The following is a 15,810-nucleotide window of genomic DNA, read 5'->3' on the forward strand; positions in this document are numbered from 1 at the left end:
ACTCACCAATGCGAACAAGAAAAAAAAAAGAGAACTAGTGATGCTATGTGCCCTATTGTGGTAGAGTGTGGAGTCGTCCACCCATTCCTTTCGTGACTTCCCTATCGCCATGTGGATTTGGATAAACATTATTCTTTCGGGTATTGCTAACAAATTTTTGCAGGTTGATTTGACAGATTGGGTTAATCTCAATCTCGATACTTACGGTAACAAAGACATCAACTAGAGTAATTTTAGGAAGTGGGGTGTCACTGCTTATAGACGTGGAGGAATAAAGAAATTCATTGCGATAATTTTCACAGACCTCTCAATGTGATCCAATGTGCCTCGCAGATGGTCAAGGATTATGTTGCACCTAAAAATCAGAATCGAGCCATAAAGGAACACCAACTGCATAAGCATACGATTTTTCATTAGAGGAGAACAAGAACCCTCACATTCTAACAAAATGGCAGAAACTGCCTCACCAGAATCAAAAATCATCGTCGCCACCGTCAATTCAAAAAAGAACTAGAACGGGGATAAACACACAATGTTACTGGACTTAATATGATCTGGGTTGTTTTGTGTGGCAGTATAAACACATAATGTTATTGGACTTAATATGATTTAGGTGAAACAATTTAATGGACAGTAAGAGGATTTAGGCTGTAACAATTTTATGTAGGTGGAAAATGGGGTTAGAGGAAGAAGAAGAGCAAGATGAACATGAAAAAAATCACTAAATACTATGTTTAGATTGGTGGTATGAGAATGAATTAGATGAAATGATATGATATGATATGGTAATAAATGAGATTCCATTGTTTGGATTTCCAAATAATAGATGGAATGAAATGGAATATGATAGAATCCATTTTATTCAATCCAATTCCCCATTTTTTTTCATCCAATTTAGGGTCTATGTGATGGAATGAGACCTTTTAAATAAAATAATTAAATAATGGAGTGAGATCTTTGTTCCGTTATATTCCACTTCACTCTGCTCCGTTATGTTTCATTCCACTCCACTTCGTTATGTTCTAACAATTCAAACATAGCTTAAATTTATGGAGGTTTGTAACCCCGCAATCTAACACATTTTTTTGTAGTCAAACAAACGGTTGACTTTAGGTGAAGTGGCTTGACACATGACGTGTCACGTAAGCTTTCGTTAGAGCAAATAGACGGCAGAGACTAAAATTGCAGACAAAAAATAGTAGAAAAATTATTCTCTCTCCAATATTTTCACTTTCATTTTAATTTTTCTCTCTCAATTTTCTCTTTTATTTTTTATTTTCTAAACATAAATAAATTAATAAATGGAATTAACATAATTATTAAAAATATTATTTTCAAATGTTAAAATTATTCATAATTATTAAAAAAAATATTTTAAAATGTCAAAATTTCTACTTTTCTCACCGATCACTATCAGCAAAATACCTATTTTATTTTAGTTAACATTATATTTATTTGAAACACAAAATTCTTATTTTCAAATGTCAATATTTCTATTTTCTCACTAGAAACTATTACCAAAATACATATTTTATTTCAATTAACAATTATTTTTATTTGAGATACAAAATTCTTATTTTTCTGACGGGGCACTATCAATAAAATATCTACATGTTTATTTAAATAAAATCTATATCGTATTAAATAAGTTTGTAACGGGACACAATCAGTTAAATTCAATCAATTTTTATTTATAAATATTACTTTCAATATGTATTTGAGTATAAAACCACCATACAAATTATTTAAACCTATACAAATACATGAATATCATTATTCTTTATACATTCATATTTATCATTTAATATTATAAATATCTAAACAAATTATAATGATGAAATTTATAATCACAATAAACTTAATTAAACTTTTTCAACAAAAAGAGCAAGAAAAACACGGTGGCGTTTTCTTCATATGAACACAGCATTAGCGACGAAACAAGACCCTAACATGACGGAAAACACACTTAACGGCGTCGGTAACCGACGCACACGATCTCAAGCAGCTCCGGAATGGACGGTAACGGAATCACTCATTCTCGTCAACGAAATCGCCACGGTGGAAGCCGACTGGTCCGTTCAGCTCTCGTCTTACCAGCAATGGGAAATCATATCGGAAAACTGCGCCGTCATGGATGTCGATCGAAGCTTGGCTCAGTGCCGGAGGAAGTGGCAGTCGCTGTTGGCTGAGTATGACGATTTCAGAAAAAGACAAAAGTCGACAAATTTGGATCCTGAGTTGTTTGGTGCTATTGAAAGAGTTGTTAAGGGGAGAGAAGAACGAGGTGAAATTGATCATGAGAGTGATCCTGAAATGGTGAATGAAGAGGATTTTGATGCTAGTGTTGAAATTGAAACTGGTATGATTTGTTTCTGTGTTGTTGCTAGGTTAAATCTGCGGTTTTTTCTGTGTAGTTAATGTGTGGATTGGTTTGGTTGCTATAAAATTTGATTTTGAATATAATTGATTCTCTGAGAAGTGAAAATTTGATTTTGAGTAAAATTGATTGAGAAGTGTGTTGAGGTTAAAATAATTTATATTTGAATATAGCTATATGAGAGGGTGTTGAACAATAAATTTGAGTGTTAATGTCAATTTTAGAATCAATTATGACTCTTCTAAAAGTAGAAGCAGATGTGTTATCTGGTGTGCAAACAAATGGTATCTACTAGCTAGGTATAGAGAAAGAGAGTAGTTCCGTGATGGATAGATACTGGATTTGGGTCTTAACCCAATAGAAAGACTTAATAGATTATTGGTTATAACTGCTTATGTCAAGAAGGGGGAAGGGTAGTTATATAAGGACACCGATTGCAAGAGAGAATTCATTATGTGTATTTTGGAATAGAAACCTTTTTGGGTTTGGCAAAGTGAGAATATCTCTCCTCTGAGGAGTACTTGGCTCTGGGATTATAAGGATTGCTCTTTGTAATAGTTTTTATTTCAATTAATAATACATTTTCCGTTTATCTGAATTTTGAGTTTCTATCATTCCGTAATGTGGGCAACCATCGTTGGAATTTCTATAGGTCATCCTTGATAGACTTCAATATCATTTTAGGATTTGGATTGAGTTTAATTCAACTTTACAAAGTCGGCTTGTAAGGCAAGGAGTTTCACTTTTTATAAACTATTTTCAGACTCTATTTTAAACTATGTGAACTTTGGGTTTCTCAATATGATTTCAGAGTTTATGACTTGAGTCACCTACAATTTGTATCCATGCTCGAGCGTGAGGGGGTGTACTGTAAAAAATTTGTTTCTACTTATCAGTTCGAGTCACCCACCATTTATATCTACACTTCAAGCTCAATATAGTTCGGCTTGGGCGTGAGGGAATCTATTAGAAAATATCCAAGTCTCTAAATAAAATTTATAAAGAATGACATCCCTTATTTTACTAATCGGTTGTGAGGTTGAGTCTCGAATTCTAAAAGGTTGCGTGTTGCACCTATGCAGTTGCTGCATAAGCATGTGGATATATCAGAAGGACTGTGATATGACGTGCAAGAAAATACGCAATAATAGAATAGAAAACCATGTAGAGAGGATAAAATGCCATTTTAAGGGATTAGTTGAGGAATCGTGGTTTGAGATATCAATAAATAGCGATGGGTGGACTAGTGTACGATGTTCCTGGATTGTTTTTAAGATTTGAACTCATGACCTTTATTAAAAGGCAAACAACCTTATGCATCGGTAAAGTTAAACGCCTGTATCGTTGGAAAAGTATTATTCTTCGCGTTTTAAGGTGATTAATAATTTGAAACAAATCAAAATTTTGAAAGTGACAGGTTATCATGAAGGGTTTGGAGGGGCTAGGAAAACATAGTTATGAATTTAGTTTATTGTTATAAGGCTGCTTCTTTATCTAATGGTGTTATTTTATGCCAATTTTGTTCTAGGTTTGTTACATATTGGTGTGATGTTAGCTGCAGTTATTTTGTGTACTACAGCTTTTTCTTTACTGCTAAAAACTTTCTCCTAAGTGCATTTTTTATGAACAAATTGTTAGGGCCCAGAAGAAAAAGACGACGAGGTAAATCTGAGAAACACTGGGTTCATAAGCGAAAGGAAAGCCATGATGAAGAGCCTGAGAATAATCATTTAGAAGTAGAGTATTTGAAAGACTTCCTAGGAAAGAAATCTAAGTTGAAACGTACTGCAAAAAGGCGACCAAAGCTCATAGAGTCGTCTCCATTGAAGAACCTAACCGAATTAGACGAAAACCATGATATTGAAAAGTCAAAGCCAGAGAAGAGTGTAGGAAACATAACAAATAACCGTAGGGAAGAAAATGAAGAAATTTTGACTCTGAAATTACAAGAATTGGCGATAGAGATTCGAGAGATTAGTGCTGAATCAGCTGACTGCAAGGAAGCTAACTCTGAGAATATAGAAGATTATCATACGGAATTTACCAGACGCCAAGGGGACAAGCTCATAGCAAGGCTGGGAAATTTCTCCAACACCCTTAAGCAGCTATGTGATCTTCTCCAAGAGTGTAAATGAAGATTAACTTTTTTTCGATTGATGATTATTTTTGTCATTGTTAGTGAATGAATGCAGCAGGAGAATGCTGTTTATAATTGTGATCACTTGTTAGAGAAAAAGAAGATTAGACTGTACTCAAATTTAATTGTAATTTTGATGTTAGAATCTAACCTCTTCAAAAAGAATAAAGGGTCACTGCAAAAATTATTTGTTGCTTCTGTTATTAAGTGGATTTAAGTGTTTACTGAATCATGGTTTAAAGATTTGATTTTCAGCAGTTAAAACATTAAAAAAACATTATTCTGAAAACGACTTCACTGGGGATCGAACCCAGAATCTCTGGTTCCGTAGACCAGCGCCTTATCCATTGGGCCATGAAGTCCTGTTGTTTTCGATTTACTCTGCTGTAAATTTGATTGTAAAATGTTTCAATATATTAAATTTATATTCCACTGTAAATGAATGGTATAGCATAAATAACTTTTGTTTTAATTTGTTATTCAGTCAATATTATTAAATTGTTTTGTTGACACACTTTTCTGCCATATACTTTCTGTTTTTATTTTTTTTTCTCTGTTTAGAATCCAATTAACAAGTATTTACCATGTATGCATATACTAGTACGAATGTGACTTTTTTTTATTTACTCATTTATAAAAAAATACACATACATATTATACTTAGTATATTTTATAAAAAAGTTATAATTCACATATTACAATTACTTTCTTTTAAAAAGAAAAATATAAAAAATATTAAAACCAACTAATTAATTACATAACCATCTACCAAAAGGAATAAGAAGCAAACCTTCTCTTTATATGTTCACACTTTCATTCCTAATTTACATAGTTGCAGATTTCAAACAAAATAATTACACACAAAATGGGGACTTAACAAGAATGAGATATCAATGATGCACATTCTTCCGCAAATCTTAGTTCAATTGGCGAAAGCTGATATCGCTAAGTAGACCGTCATTATCAAGAGTTTAAATCTTGATACCTACGTTTGTGTGTGAGTTTCTAGTAATTATTATCAATTCGTCTAAAAAAACTAAGACAAGACAACCACCTTACTTAGAATCCAAAGCACTATAGAGAATTCGAAGGCAAAGAGAGTATGAATCAACCCTCGATCAAGTGAAAATCCATACAATGTTATCCCTCCATGGTTGTGTTGTAGATACATCACTGCAAAAAATCACACACACTAAGAACATTTACATTCAGAGACGACGTTTTTGTAACAACGCCCGACACATTAAAAGACTAAAATGACTGTTTACTCGATTTTAAAGCTCACCTAACGACTGTCTTGTATGGAAGGAAGAAAGTCTTTGTGGAATTATTGATATGTGAATATCCGAGGAATCAGAATCACTACTATCACTAGCTACTGCATCAGACATTTGATCTTTGCATTGTTCTGATTCAGCAAAAGCATTAGTCACCAACATGTGCCATCTTGTTGCAATTGAGACTATTCCTTGAGCTCTATGTGTGATTTTTGTTGCTCCTAGGATGCACAAGAAGAAGCCACTCAATTGCACCGCCGAACATATCTGCATAAATCATTGCCATAGATCAGATACATCAGTTATTCAATGAATCTGATAAGAAAAAAAATCCTTACATGTAAAATAAAGATGTTAATATACTTACCACAAGATCGCCCGAGTTAAAGAAAGTCTTCTCCGACTTCGAAGCCAAAACTAGCAATAAAGCACCTAACTGACTAACACTCATTGTAACAACACAACAAATTATGAAAAAACCTATACCTATGACTTATAACCCATAACTGTCTTCTAATTCTCACATGTTCTTTAAATATAACACCTGCTTCAGAACCAAACCCTTCAAATAACTTATGAACACCTTCAAATCTCAATATTTGGAGTTGACAAGTAAGTCTAAAAATCACACATACCAATAAGTATATTCCTGTTCTATATAACCAAGAAATTAACATCAACACAAATACTATTGAGTGTAGAGGAAATCCAGCACTAATATTCGGTGCCGAAATCTTAACTGCTGAGAAGAAGATGATTTTATGAGCAAGCTCTAGAAAAAAAGAGGGTAAGATTATGTATCCCAAGTATCTGAATGCTTTTTGCAGCTCGCGCGCGTAGCCTCGGCGAACATATGTAGTATCGTCTTGTAATGCATCTAGAAATAGAAGTTGTCTTAGCCCGTACCTGCAATCACAACCACAATTTAAAATCACAGTATACACGCGTTCAAAAACATGCACTTGATTTATAAATATCAACAACTTATTTACATTAAATATATAAATAAATAATGTTGTCAGGGGGTTGAAGACTGGAGTTAGACCAGTTGAGCTACCGCACCCACCTCTGATAAGGCTATTTTGTTTGCGTACCTTAGGAAGAAACGGGAAAGAGCGAAGAAGGAAATTATGGCAAGTGCGGATTCGGGTATTTGAACAAGCTTGTTCAAGGAGATAGGGTCATCTTGAGGGGAAGCATCAGAGACTTGAACAAAGAGTGTTGTGAAGAGAGGAAGAACGAAAGTGAGGAGGATGAAGGTTCCATAAGAGATGAGTTTTCCAGCACAAGATGAGTGATCAAGAGCACACCATTTAAGACATATACGAAAGTTTCTTAGTTCATCAATGATAATGAATTTTGATCTTGAATAGGATGGTTGAAGTAACAAAGGAACATTGTGTTGATGCTGTTGGTGCTGCTGTTGTTGTTGTTCAACATTTGTGTGATTTTCGTCTGAGAAAGACACTCTTTTGGAAGATGAATGATCAATGTGAATGGTTGTGTCATTTGTTGAAGGTTTCATGGTTGTGTTTTTTTTTGTTGTTGTTGTGAAGATGTTGAGTTGTATATTTTGTTGTTATTTTTGTGAGTTTTAAGGAAGTTAAAGTAGTGATTGAGAAGAGAAGTACAAAAGGTTGGAAAACCTTGCTTTGTCTTGTGAGTGTTCGCTTTTTGGTGTATTAGATTGTTAAGTTTGAAGTAAAGAATAAAGGGAACATGAGATTAAGGTTTTGTAACACTAATTTGAATAGTTGTAAGTTGTGTAGTGTCAAAGCAACCAAGTGGATTGAAGTTTTTAAGACAGTTGGTCTCTAACACGTGTGTGTCTGTCTTTATAGTTTATACACACACAACCATAGTTTACCTTTTCTAGTTATAGTCACGTTTTTGGATAGCTTATTTTTCATTAAATTAGTTTTATTTTTGGAAGAAGCTTTTCGATCTTATTTGAAAGTTTTAGAAGGCATCAAGAATCTCATATTTCATTAAAAATAAATTGAATTGTCCAAATTTAAGTTTAGTTAAATTTTCTAGAAATAATGATTTTGGGTTGTGGAAATTAAAGATGTAAAAAAATTTAATTTAAGAGAAGTTTATTGATGCTTTGAAAGGTGGAGCATTAATGTATGCAACGCTTACACAAGTACAAAATATCGAGATGGTGGATAATGCCCGAAGTGCCATTATCTTGTGCCTCGGGAATAAAGTTCTAACAGAAGTCTCCAAGGAGATAACTATGGTTGCAATGTGGGAAAAACTTGAATCTTTATATATGACCAGGTCTTTGGTTCATAGGCTGTCTTAAACAACAACTCCACTCATTTCGAATGGTGGAGAACAAATTCATAGTGGAGCAGTTGAAAAAATTTCACAAGATTATTTATGACCTTGAGAATATTGAAGTGAAGATTGACGACGAAGATAAGATTCTATTGTTGTTGAATTCATTAACCAGATCCTTTGAACACTTTAATGATGCCATTCTTTATGATAAGGAATGTACTATCACTTTGGATAAAGTCCAGACAATGATAAAATCTAAATAATTTTCAAAGGTGAAAGATTTGAAGATTGAAGATGGTGGAGTGTTGAAAAATTCGCATGATGAAGTGGATACAACGATTCTTGTAGACTTGTTAGATTACATATGATAAAAAGGGTAATTAGAAACAAGTGGATACAAGTGATAAGATCAAGGTTCAAGGGTGTTTTGAACTTGATCAAGATTATTGATTAGAGTTTCAACATGGCAGAGAGCGACAAGGTGGTTAATGGCTAAATTGATATCAACAGGGTTTAAAGTCAATGTGGAGATTGTTGAAGTATGCCTTAAAATTTTTGTTGATGAAAAGAAAGAAAATATATTTGAAGATTGCATAAACTATAAAATAGAAAATTCTAGAAATCATTTCAAAAAGTCGAAAAGTTATAAATGGAAAAAAATTGGACCAAGAGGTGCCAGAGTCGCGGAGGCGGTTGGACTGGAAAGGTTTTATCTGTTGGCCAAGAGGTTTCAGGACACTTCAAACATACTACAAGCAAAAGCACGAAGTGAAATTGTTATAGCGCAAGAAGTGTAGAAAGACATTTACTGTGAGAGGAGATTGGAGAACACATGAGAAGAATTGTGGGAAGCTTTGGTTTTGTATATGTGGTTTTGATTTCAAACACAAAACATCACTTAAAGATCATGTTCTTAGTTTTGGTGGTGGTTATGCTCCACACACACTCAAATCTTTTAATTTTGATGAACATGAAGCAAATAGAAATTACAAGGAAGAAGAGACGGAAAATGTCAATAAAGATAAAGAAGACAAACAGTGAATTTGCTTTTATTTTCAATTAAAAAATAGTTCTATGTAGATATTAGCGATTACGACATGGAAAAGTTGCGATGTGATTTTCATGTGACAAAGTTGCATAATATTTTTCATGCCGAAAATAAGTTGTGATTTGCGTTCCTGCGATGTGTTTCGTAAAGTTGTTAAATTGGATGTTACGATGTGATATTATGATTTATAAAATAGTTTTCAGGTGGTTAATCGGTGTTTTTTTAGTATCTATTCTATTTTATTCAATCTTTTTAAGTTAAATATTGTATATTATTATAATTAAATTAATATTTAATTGTTTCACGTTTTCCTTCACAACTTTCACATATTTTATTAGTTTGTATGATGTTGAATTTTTACATATTATTTTGAACAATTCAAAATTTTATTGCATTAAAAACATGTTATAGTATTTTAAAAAGATGTAGAGTATTTAAAATTGTATTTTGTTAATATACTTTATATACTATATTTTACAGTAATATAGGTTTTATTTTTTATTTTTTTAAATAATAAAGAAATAATTTGTTTATGGTCAGATATACATGAGTAATATACATGGCACCCTCTTATTTTTTTTATTTCAGAAATGTCTCTAATGAAACACAAATAATTTTTGGACTAAATTTCGGATAGACTCTTTTGAAATTTTTGGTACAATCAAAATTTCTGGTATTCCCTGTTAAATTTACGGAATACCGTAAATTTCAAATTTACAAAATACCGTAAATTTCAAATTTAAGTGATATCGGAAATTTCAGTTATACTGAAATCGGTAGTATCATTTTTAGGGTTTTTTCTTTTAAACGGTCTGGATTTTGCCGACACTTTTGAAGGGCTACGATTGCACCAACAAATTATGTGGCCAAGGATGCTCTGCCATGTGTATAAATAGGGGCATGTGGTATTAAGAAATACATCTTTTGAAAATGTCTATTCCTGAATGTCTATGACGACATGGGGGCGGAACTGCGCCGCCTGCTCCACCAATCGTTTCTGATGAGAACCGGTCAGAAGATGGCGTTTAGCTCTAAGCTCTCAAGCCTGTGCCTCCTCAGCAGTGGCGGAGCCAGAAATTTTAGGGAGCTTGGGCAAAAAATTTATACCCTGTTTTTACTAATTTTACACCCTATTTCTACTAATTTTGCCCTTGATTTTGTCCAAAAAATTCACACTCTTTTTTTACTAATTTTGCCCTTAATTTTGTCTAAAAATTACTAATTTTACCCCTAGTGTTGTCTAAAAATTGACTATTAGGTGAGGAGTATACAACGAAATGAGGGGTTGAGCCCGGGCACGCTCGCTGGGCTGTAGACCCGCCCATGCTCCTCAACTCTAGCACGAACCTCTGCTCTATCAATTGCCTTACTGACAATTGTATCGTCTCTGCCTCTGGTCCTCACTGAAACAAATTAAAAAAAAGGGGGAAATAGAAAAATTACAAAAATACCGAAAATTTTGAAATTTCTGGTATTTTTCAAAAAATTTATAACTACCATAAATTTCAAAATTCCCGGTATATAATTTTCTAAAATACCTGGAAAAATTAAATTTTCGGTTTGAATATATCGGAAATTTTGTAAAAAAAACTAAAAATCTTACTGTTACTCATCGAATTTCCGATATCGCCTCGAAATTTCCAGTATCGTCTGTGAATTTGAAAAATGTGGTATGTCACGTAAATTTAGAAATGGTTTAGAAATTTTACATGTTCGACATTTTGGTCTTTTTATTGTGTTTGATGGATGCCATGTTTAATTAGGGGGTGGCATATTAAATCGTCATAATTTTGAGTAAAGAGTAAAACATTTGACCCAATCCTATAAAAATTGATATCCAATATCACCGGCCCGTTTAAGAGAAGGTAAACCTGTTTTTGACAATTTTGGCCAAATGCGAAAGAGAAAAAGTCATGCCAAAGTCAAACATGAGATGTCTCATAATCTTAGCAAAAGAATGGATCAAACAATACTCAGACCAATATATTTTAATCCATTAAGCTATTGTTTGATCATAAATAACACACTTGTTGATTTTTCAAAACACACATATTCAATTAAATAACCATTTAGACATTTGTTAATTAAGTCAAACGATTAAGGATGGATATTCTCTATGTCGTAGGAGTCGTGAGTCGTTACATGGAAGCTCCAACAACAACTCACTTCAAGGCGGCAAAGAGAATCCTTAGATACATCAAAGGTACAACAAACTTTGGCTTGCACGATTACTCTTCTAACAATTATGAGATTGTTGGCTATAGTGATAGCGATTGGAGTGGAGACTTGAATGATAGAAATAACACTACTGGTTTTGTGTTCTTTATGGGAGATACTGCTTTCACTTGGATGTCAAAGAAGCAATCTATAGTCATACTATCAACTTGTGAAGCCGAGTATGTCGCCGCCACATCATGTGTTTGTCATGTAGTTTGGCTAAGGAACTTGTTGAAAGAGTTAAAGATGCCACAGGAAATATGTGTCGACAATAAATTAGCAAACAATCCCGTCTGTCATGAAAGAAGTAAGCACATCGACACTCGTTACCACTTCATAAGAGAATGCATAGAGAGAAAGGAGGTGAAGTTGAAGTATGCGATGTCTCAAGATCAAGTTGCCGACATTTCACCAAGCCACTCAAGTTAAAAACTTTCGTGAAGCTAAGGAGTATGTTTGGAGTCACAAATCAAGTTTATGGGGGGATGTTGAAATAATAAACTTGATTTGGGCTTAATCATTATTGGTATTCGTGGGCTTAATTATTTTGGGCTTAAGTAATTTTGGATAAAGTTTCTAGAGAATTCTTGTAGTATTTGGAGAGTCTAGATATTTTTTATTATTGTAATATTCTCTAAAATACTCTTTGAATTTCTATGATTTAGAACTTTATAGAATTAATGAGTCTTGAGTTCTCCTTAGAGTACTATAAATAGAGATGTAATCTCACACATTTGCATCAAGCAAAATACGAAGTTCTCTCTTCCATAAAGAATTCTCCTACATATCAAGTTTCTATTCGAGCCTCCAATATTTCTAAACACTTGCCCTACATACAAAAATAATCATAATTAGCCATATGTGAAAGAGAAAAAGTCATGCCAAAGTCAAACATGAGAGGCCACATAATCTTAGCAAGAATTAAACAATACTCAGACCAATATATTTTGATCCATTAAGCTATTGTTTGATCATAAATAACACACTTGTTGATTTTTCAAAACACACATATTCAATCAAATAACCATTTACACTTTTTCTTATTCCTTTTTCTTTGTATTTTACTTTACATTTATGCAGCTCTCTACTTATCTCTAGTTCATTAGCTCAAAAAACACAATTATATATTTAACTTCTATTAAAAGAAATTGCCTAAAACAATAGATAATCATAATTGAAAAAATTTAAGTTCTGGTATCAACAATAAAATGAAGTATTTAAATAAAATGTCAATTTTATATTAGTTGTCTAAAACACCCAAAGTTTTGGAATAATTAAACAAACAAAAAGATTATGCAGCCAATGTTCCATGGAGTCATTTTCCCCATAGAAATTCCAAAATCCAAATACTTGTCCTTATATGTTTGTTCTTTTCAAGTCATAGGATTATCCTAATGCATCATGTTGTCAATTTTCTTAGTTCTCATCAATGTTTCCAATGAAGCCAAATAATCACAAAAAGAAAACACTTGTTTTTAACAAAGAGTAATAGTTCCAAATTAACTCATATATGGCCGGCCCTATAGCCTATAACCAGCTCATTATTAGCATGTAGAACTTTGTCATTGTCATTGTCATTGTCACCCTTTAAAGTTTAAGCCATTGAAGTTTAATTTCCAATGCACACTTTATTTTCATTCCATCTATTTTTTTCTTAGAAAGAACATTTTTTTTGTTCATTCAATGATGGCTCATAAAAAACCATACTATTGCATTTTCACACTTTTAATGTTGTCCAATTTTTTTGTGCCAATTTTTGGTGACACAAATGGTCAAATTTTGATAAGGTTCAAAAGCTTTTTGTCTAACAACAATGCTTTAAACAATTGGGTTGATGAGTCTAATTTGTGCAATTGGGCTGGTTTGTTATGCACAAACAACAATTTTTATGGATTGAGGTTAGAAAACATGGGACTAGGTGGGAAAATTGATGTAGACACATTATTGGAATTGACAAATTTGGTTAGTTTTAGTGTCATGAATAATTCATTTGAGGGTCCAATGCCTGAATTCAAAAAGCTAGTGAAGTTGAGGGGATTGTTTTTGTCTAATAATAATTTTTCTGGTGAAATTTTAGATAATGGTTTTGAGGGTATGGTGAATCTTAAAAGGGTGTTTTTGGCAGGGAATGAGTTTAATGGTCATATTCCTTTTTCACTTACTTCTTTGACTAGGCTTTTGGATTTGGACTTGCATGGAAATAGTTTTGGAGGTAATATACCTGAATTTCAACAGAATTTTTTCAGATTTTTTGATTTGTCTAACAATCAATTGGAAGGACAAATACCAATAAGCTTAAGCCATGAGCCCTTAACCTCATTTTCTGGTAAGTAAAGGGTCATTATTATTTCTCTCTCTTATTAAAATGCTTAATTTTTTATTGTCGGAGTTCTTTTATAAGCGGTGGATTCAGAATCCAACACAATGATTGTTAGCACCTAACGAGATTCACAATCTCAATGGTTAGTTTGTTGGGGAAGGTCTAGATTTTGAAAGTATACTCCTCTCAATATCTCAGCTTCTAATCCTAATTTTGCTAGGTGCTAATAGTCATTGTGTTGGATCAATCTATATAAAATTTTGTTCTGTCTTTAAATATACCACTGTTAGTGGACGGTGGGATTGATCCTTTAGATTAAGTTTTATGATCAGAAAAAATTAATATAATGTATTGTATTATTCTTATCTAATTTTTCTTGTGTATTGCAGGCAATAAAGGCCTGTGTGGGAAACCTTTGAATCCATGCAACATTTCTCCAACCAAATCTATTGTTCATCCCAATTCACCATCTTCAATTCAAGGAAATAGAAACAAACTCAAAAAGTTCCTTAGAGTGTTAATCATAGTTCTGGCTCTTGTTGTTTTAGCTTCATTAGTAGCACTTTTGTTAATCCAAAGCCGTGGGAGACGACGAAGCATAAAACAACTCAAACCTATATTAGGGCTACAACAAAATTCTCAAAAGACTCAAAGTTTCAAGGAGACACAATCCATTGATTTAGCTGGTGATTTTAGTAAAGGTGAAAATGGAGAATTGAACTTTGTTAGGGAGGATAGAGGGAGTTTTGATCTGCAAGATCTTCTTAGGGCTTCAGCTGAAGTTCTTGGAAGTGGAAGCTTTGGATCAACTTATAAGGCTATGATTTTGAATGGACCAATTGTTGTTGTGAAGAGATTTAGGCACATGAACAATGTTGGGAAGAATGAGTTTTTTGAACACATGAAAAAGCTTGGAAGTTTGAATCATCCTAATCTACTCCCTCTTGTGGCATTCTACTACAAGAAAGAAGAAAAGTTTTTGGTTTATGATTTTGGTGAAAATGGTAGCTTGGCTAGTCATCTACACGGTAAGCACGATAGCATATATAAAGCCATGAAACACGGACACAAACACAAGAAACGACACCAATACGTACAAACAGATACCAGACACCAAACACGTCTTTTTCTATAGGTGTCTCTGCTACAGAGTATACATGTCTATAATCTATTTACCGTTTTGTTTGAATAAACGACTTATTTATATAAGTGAATTTGATTCTTTGCAGGTAGAAACGGAGTCGTACTTAACTGGCCGACTCGTCTAAGAATCATAAAAGGAGTAGCAAGAGGTTTATCACATCTCTACAAAGAATTTCCAAAACAAAACCTACCACATGGTCATCTAAAATCTTCCAATGTAATCCTAAACAATTCATTTGAGCCACTTTTAACAGAATATGGACTTATACCTATGACAAACAAAAACCATGCACAACAATTCATGGCATCCTACAAATCACCAGAAGTCACACATTTCGATAGACCAAACGAAAAAACCGACATTTGGTGTCTCGGAATCCTCATATTAGAGCTATTGACAGGAAAGTTTCCGTCGAATTATCTTCGACATGGGAAAGGCGGAGAGAGTTCGGATTTAGCAACATGGGTGAACTCAGTAGTGAGAGAAGAATGGACAGGTGAAGTGTTTGATAAGGATATAATGGGAACAAGGAATGGTGAAGGTGAGATGTTGAAGCTTTTGAGGATTGGAATGTTTTGTTGTGAATGGAGTGTGGAGAGGAGATTGGATTGGAAAAGTGCTTTGGCTAAGATTGAAGAGCTTAAGGAGAAAGACAGTGAAGATGAATCTTTTTCTTATGTTAGTGAAGGTGATTTGTATTCAAGAGGTGTGACTGATGATGATTTCTCTTTTTCTGTTGTTACTGATTCACATGTTGATAAGATTGGGAATGTGACAGAGTAGAATTGTAACAACATATTTATTTTCATTAAATTAGATCATGGAATACATAACCTTATGCAAGGTGAGAGAGAATTATCAATTTTATTTAGGATTTAAGTATGATCTATCAATTTAGGAATTTTAGATTTTGTAATCCTATTGTGCAATATTTATTTATATATTTATTGTTAATGGAATAATTATTCAATATTTTATATTTATATAAAAGCCACCCTGCTAGG

The 15,810-nt window shown here is 33.1% G+C and overlaps 3 protein-coding genes and 1 non-coding gene across 4 annotated transcripts; 2 read left to right on the forward strand and 2 right to left on the reverse strand.

The window, feature by feature from the left end:
* Nucleotides 1–1,862: 1,862 nt before the first annotated feature.
* Nucleotides 1,863–5,039, forward strand: LOC131596197 (uncharacterized). The gene is made up of 2 exons (XM_058868781.1): nt 1,863–2,359; nt 4,016–5,039. The coding sequence occupies exons 1-2, from the start codon at nt 1,915–1,917 to the stop codon at nt 4,510–4,512; spliced, it is 942 nt and encodes a 313-aa protein (XP_058724764.1). The 5' UTR covers nt 1,863–1,914; the 3' UTR covers nt 4,513–5,039.
* On the reverse strand, nt 4,804–4,876 carry TRNAR-ACG (transfer RNA arginine (anticodon ACG)). The gene has a single exon. It is a non-coding gene; the product is annotated as a tRNA-Arg (tRNA).
* A 66-nt stretch (nt 5,040–5,105) lies between the features above and the next one.
* On the reverse strand, nt 5,106–7,497 carry LOC131596195 (uncharacterized). The gene is given in 5 exon segments (XM_058868780.1): nt 5,106–5,687; nt 5,800–6,058; nt 6,159–6,269; nt 6,271–6,697; nt 6,886–7,497. Coding segments are annotated over 5 exon segments (1,365 nt in total). The 5' UTR covers nt 7,317–7,497; the 3' UTR covers nt 5,106–5,550.
* A 5,531-nt stretch (nt 7,498–13,028) lies between these two features.
* On the forward strand, nt 13,029–15,589 carry LOC131598416 (pollen receptor-like kinase 5). Its single transcript, XM_058871020.1, has 3 exons — nt 13,029–13,668; nt 14,052–14,690; nt 14,892–15,589. The coding sequence occupies exons 1-3, from the start codon at nt 13,029–13,031 to the stop codon at nt 15,587–15,589; spliced, it is 1,977 nt and encodes a 658-aa protein (XP_058727003.1).
* Nucleotides 15,590–15,810: the final 221 nt, after the last annotated feature.

Source organism: Vicia villosa, linkage group LG4 (genome assembly GCF_029867415.1).
Source record: "Vicia villosa cultivar HV-30 ecotype Madison, WI linkage group LG4, Vvil1.0, whole genome shotgun sequence".
NCBI lineage: Eukaryota > Viridiplantae > Streptophyta > Magnoliopsida > Fabales > Fabaceae > Vicia > Vicia villosa.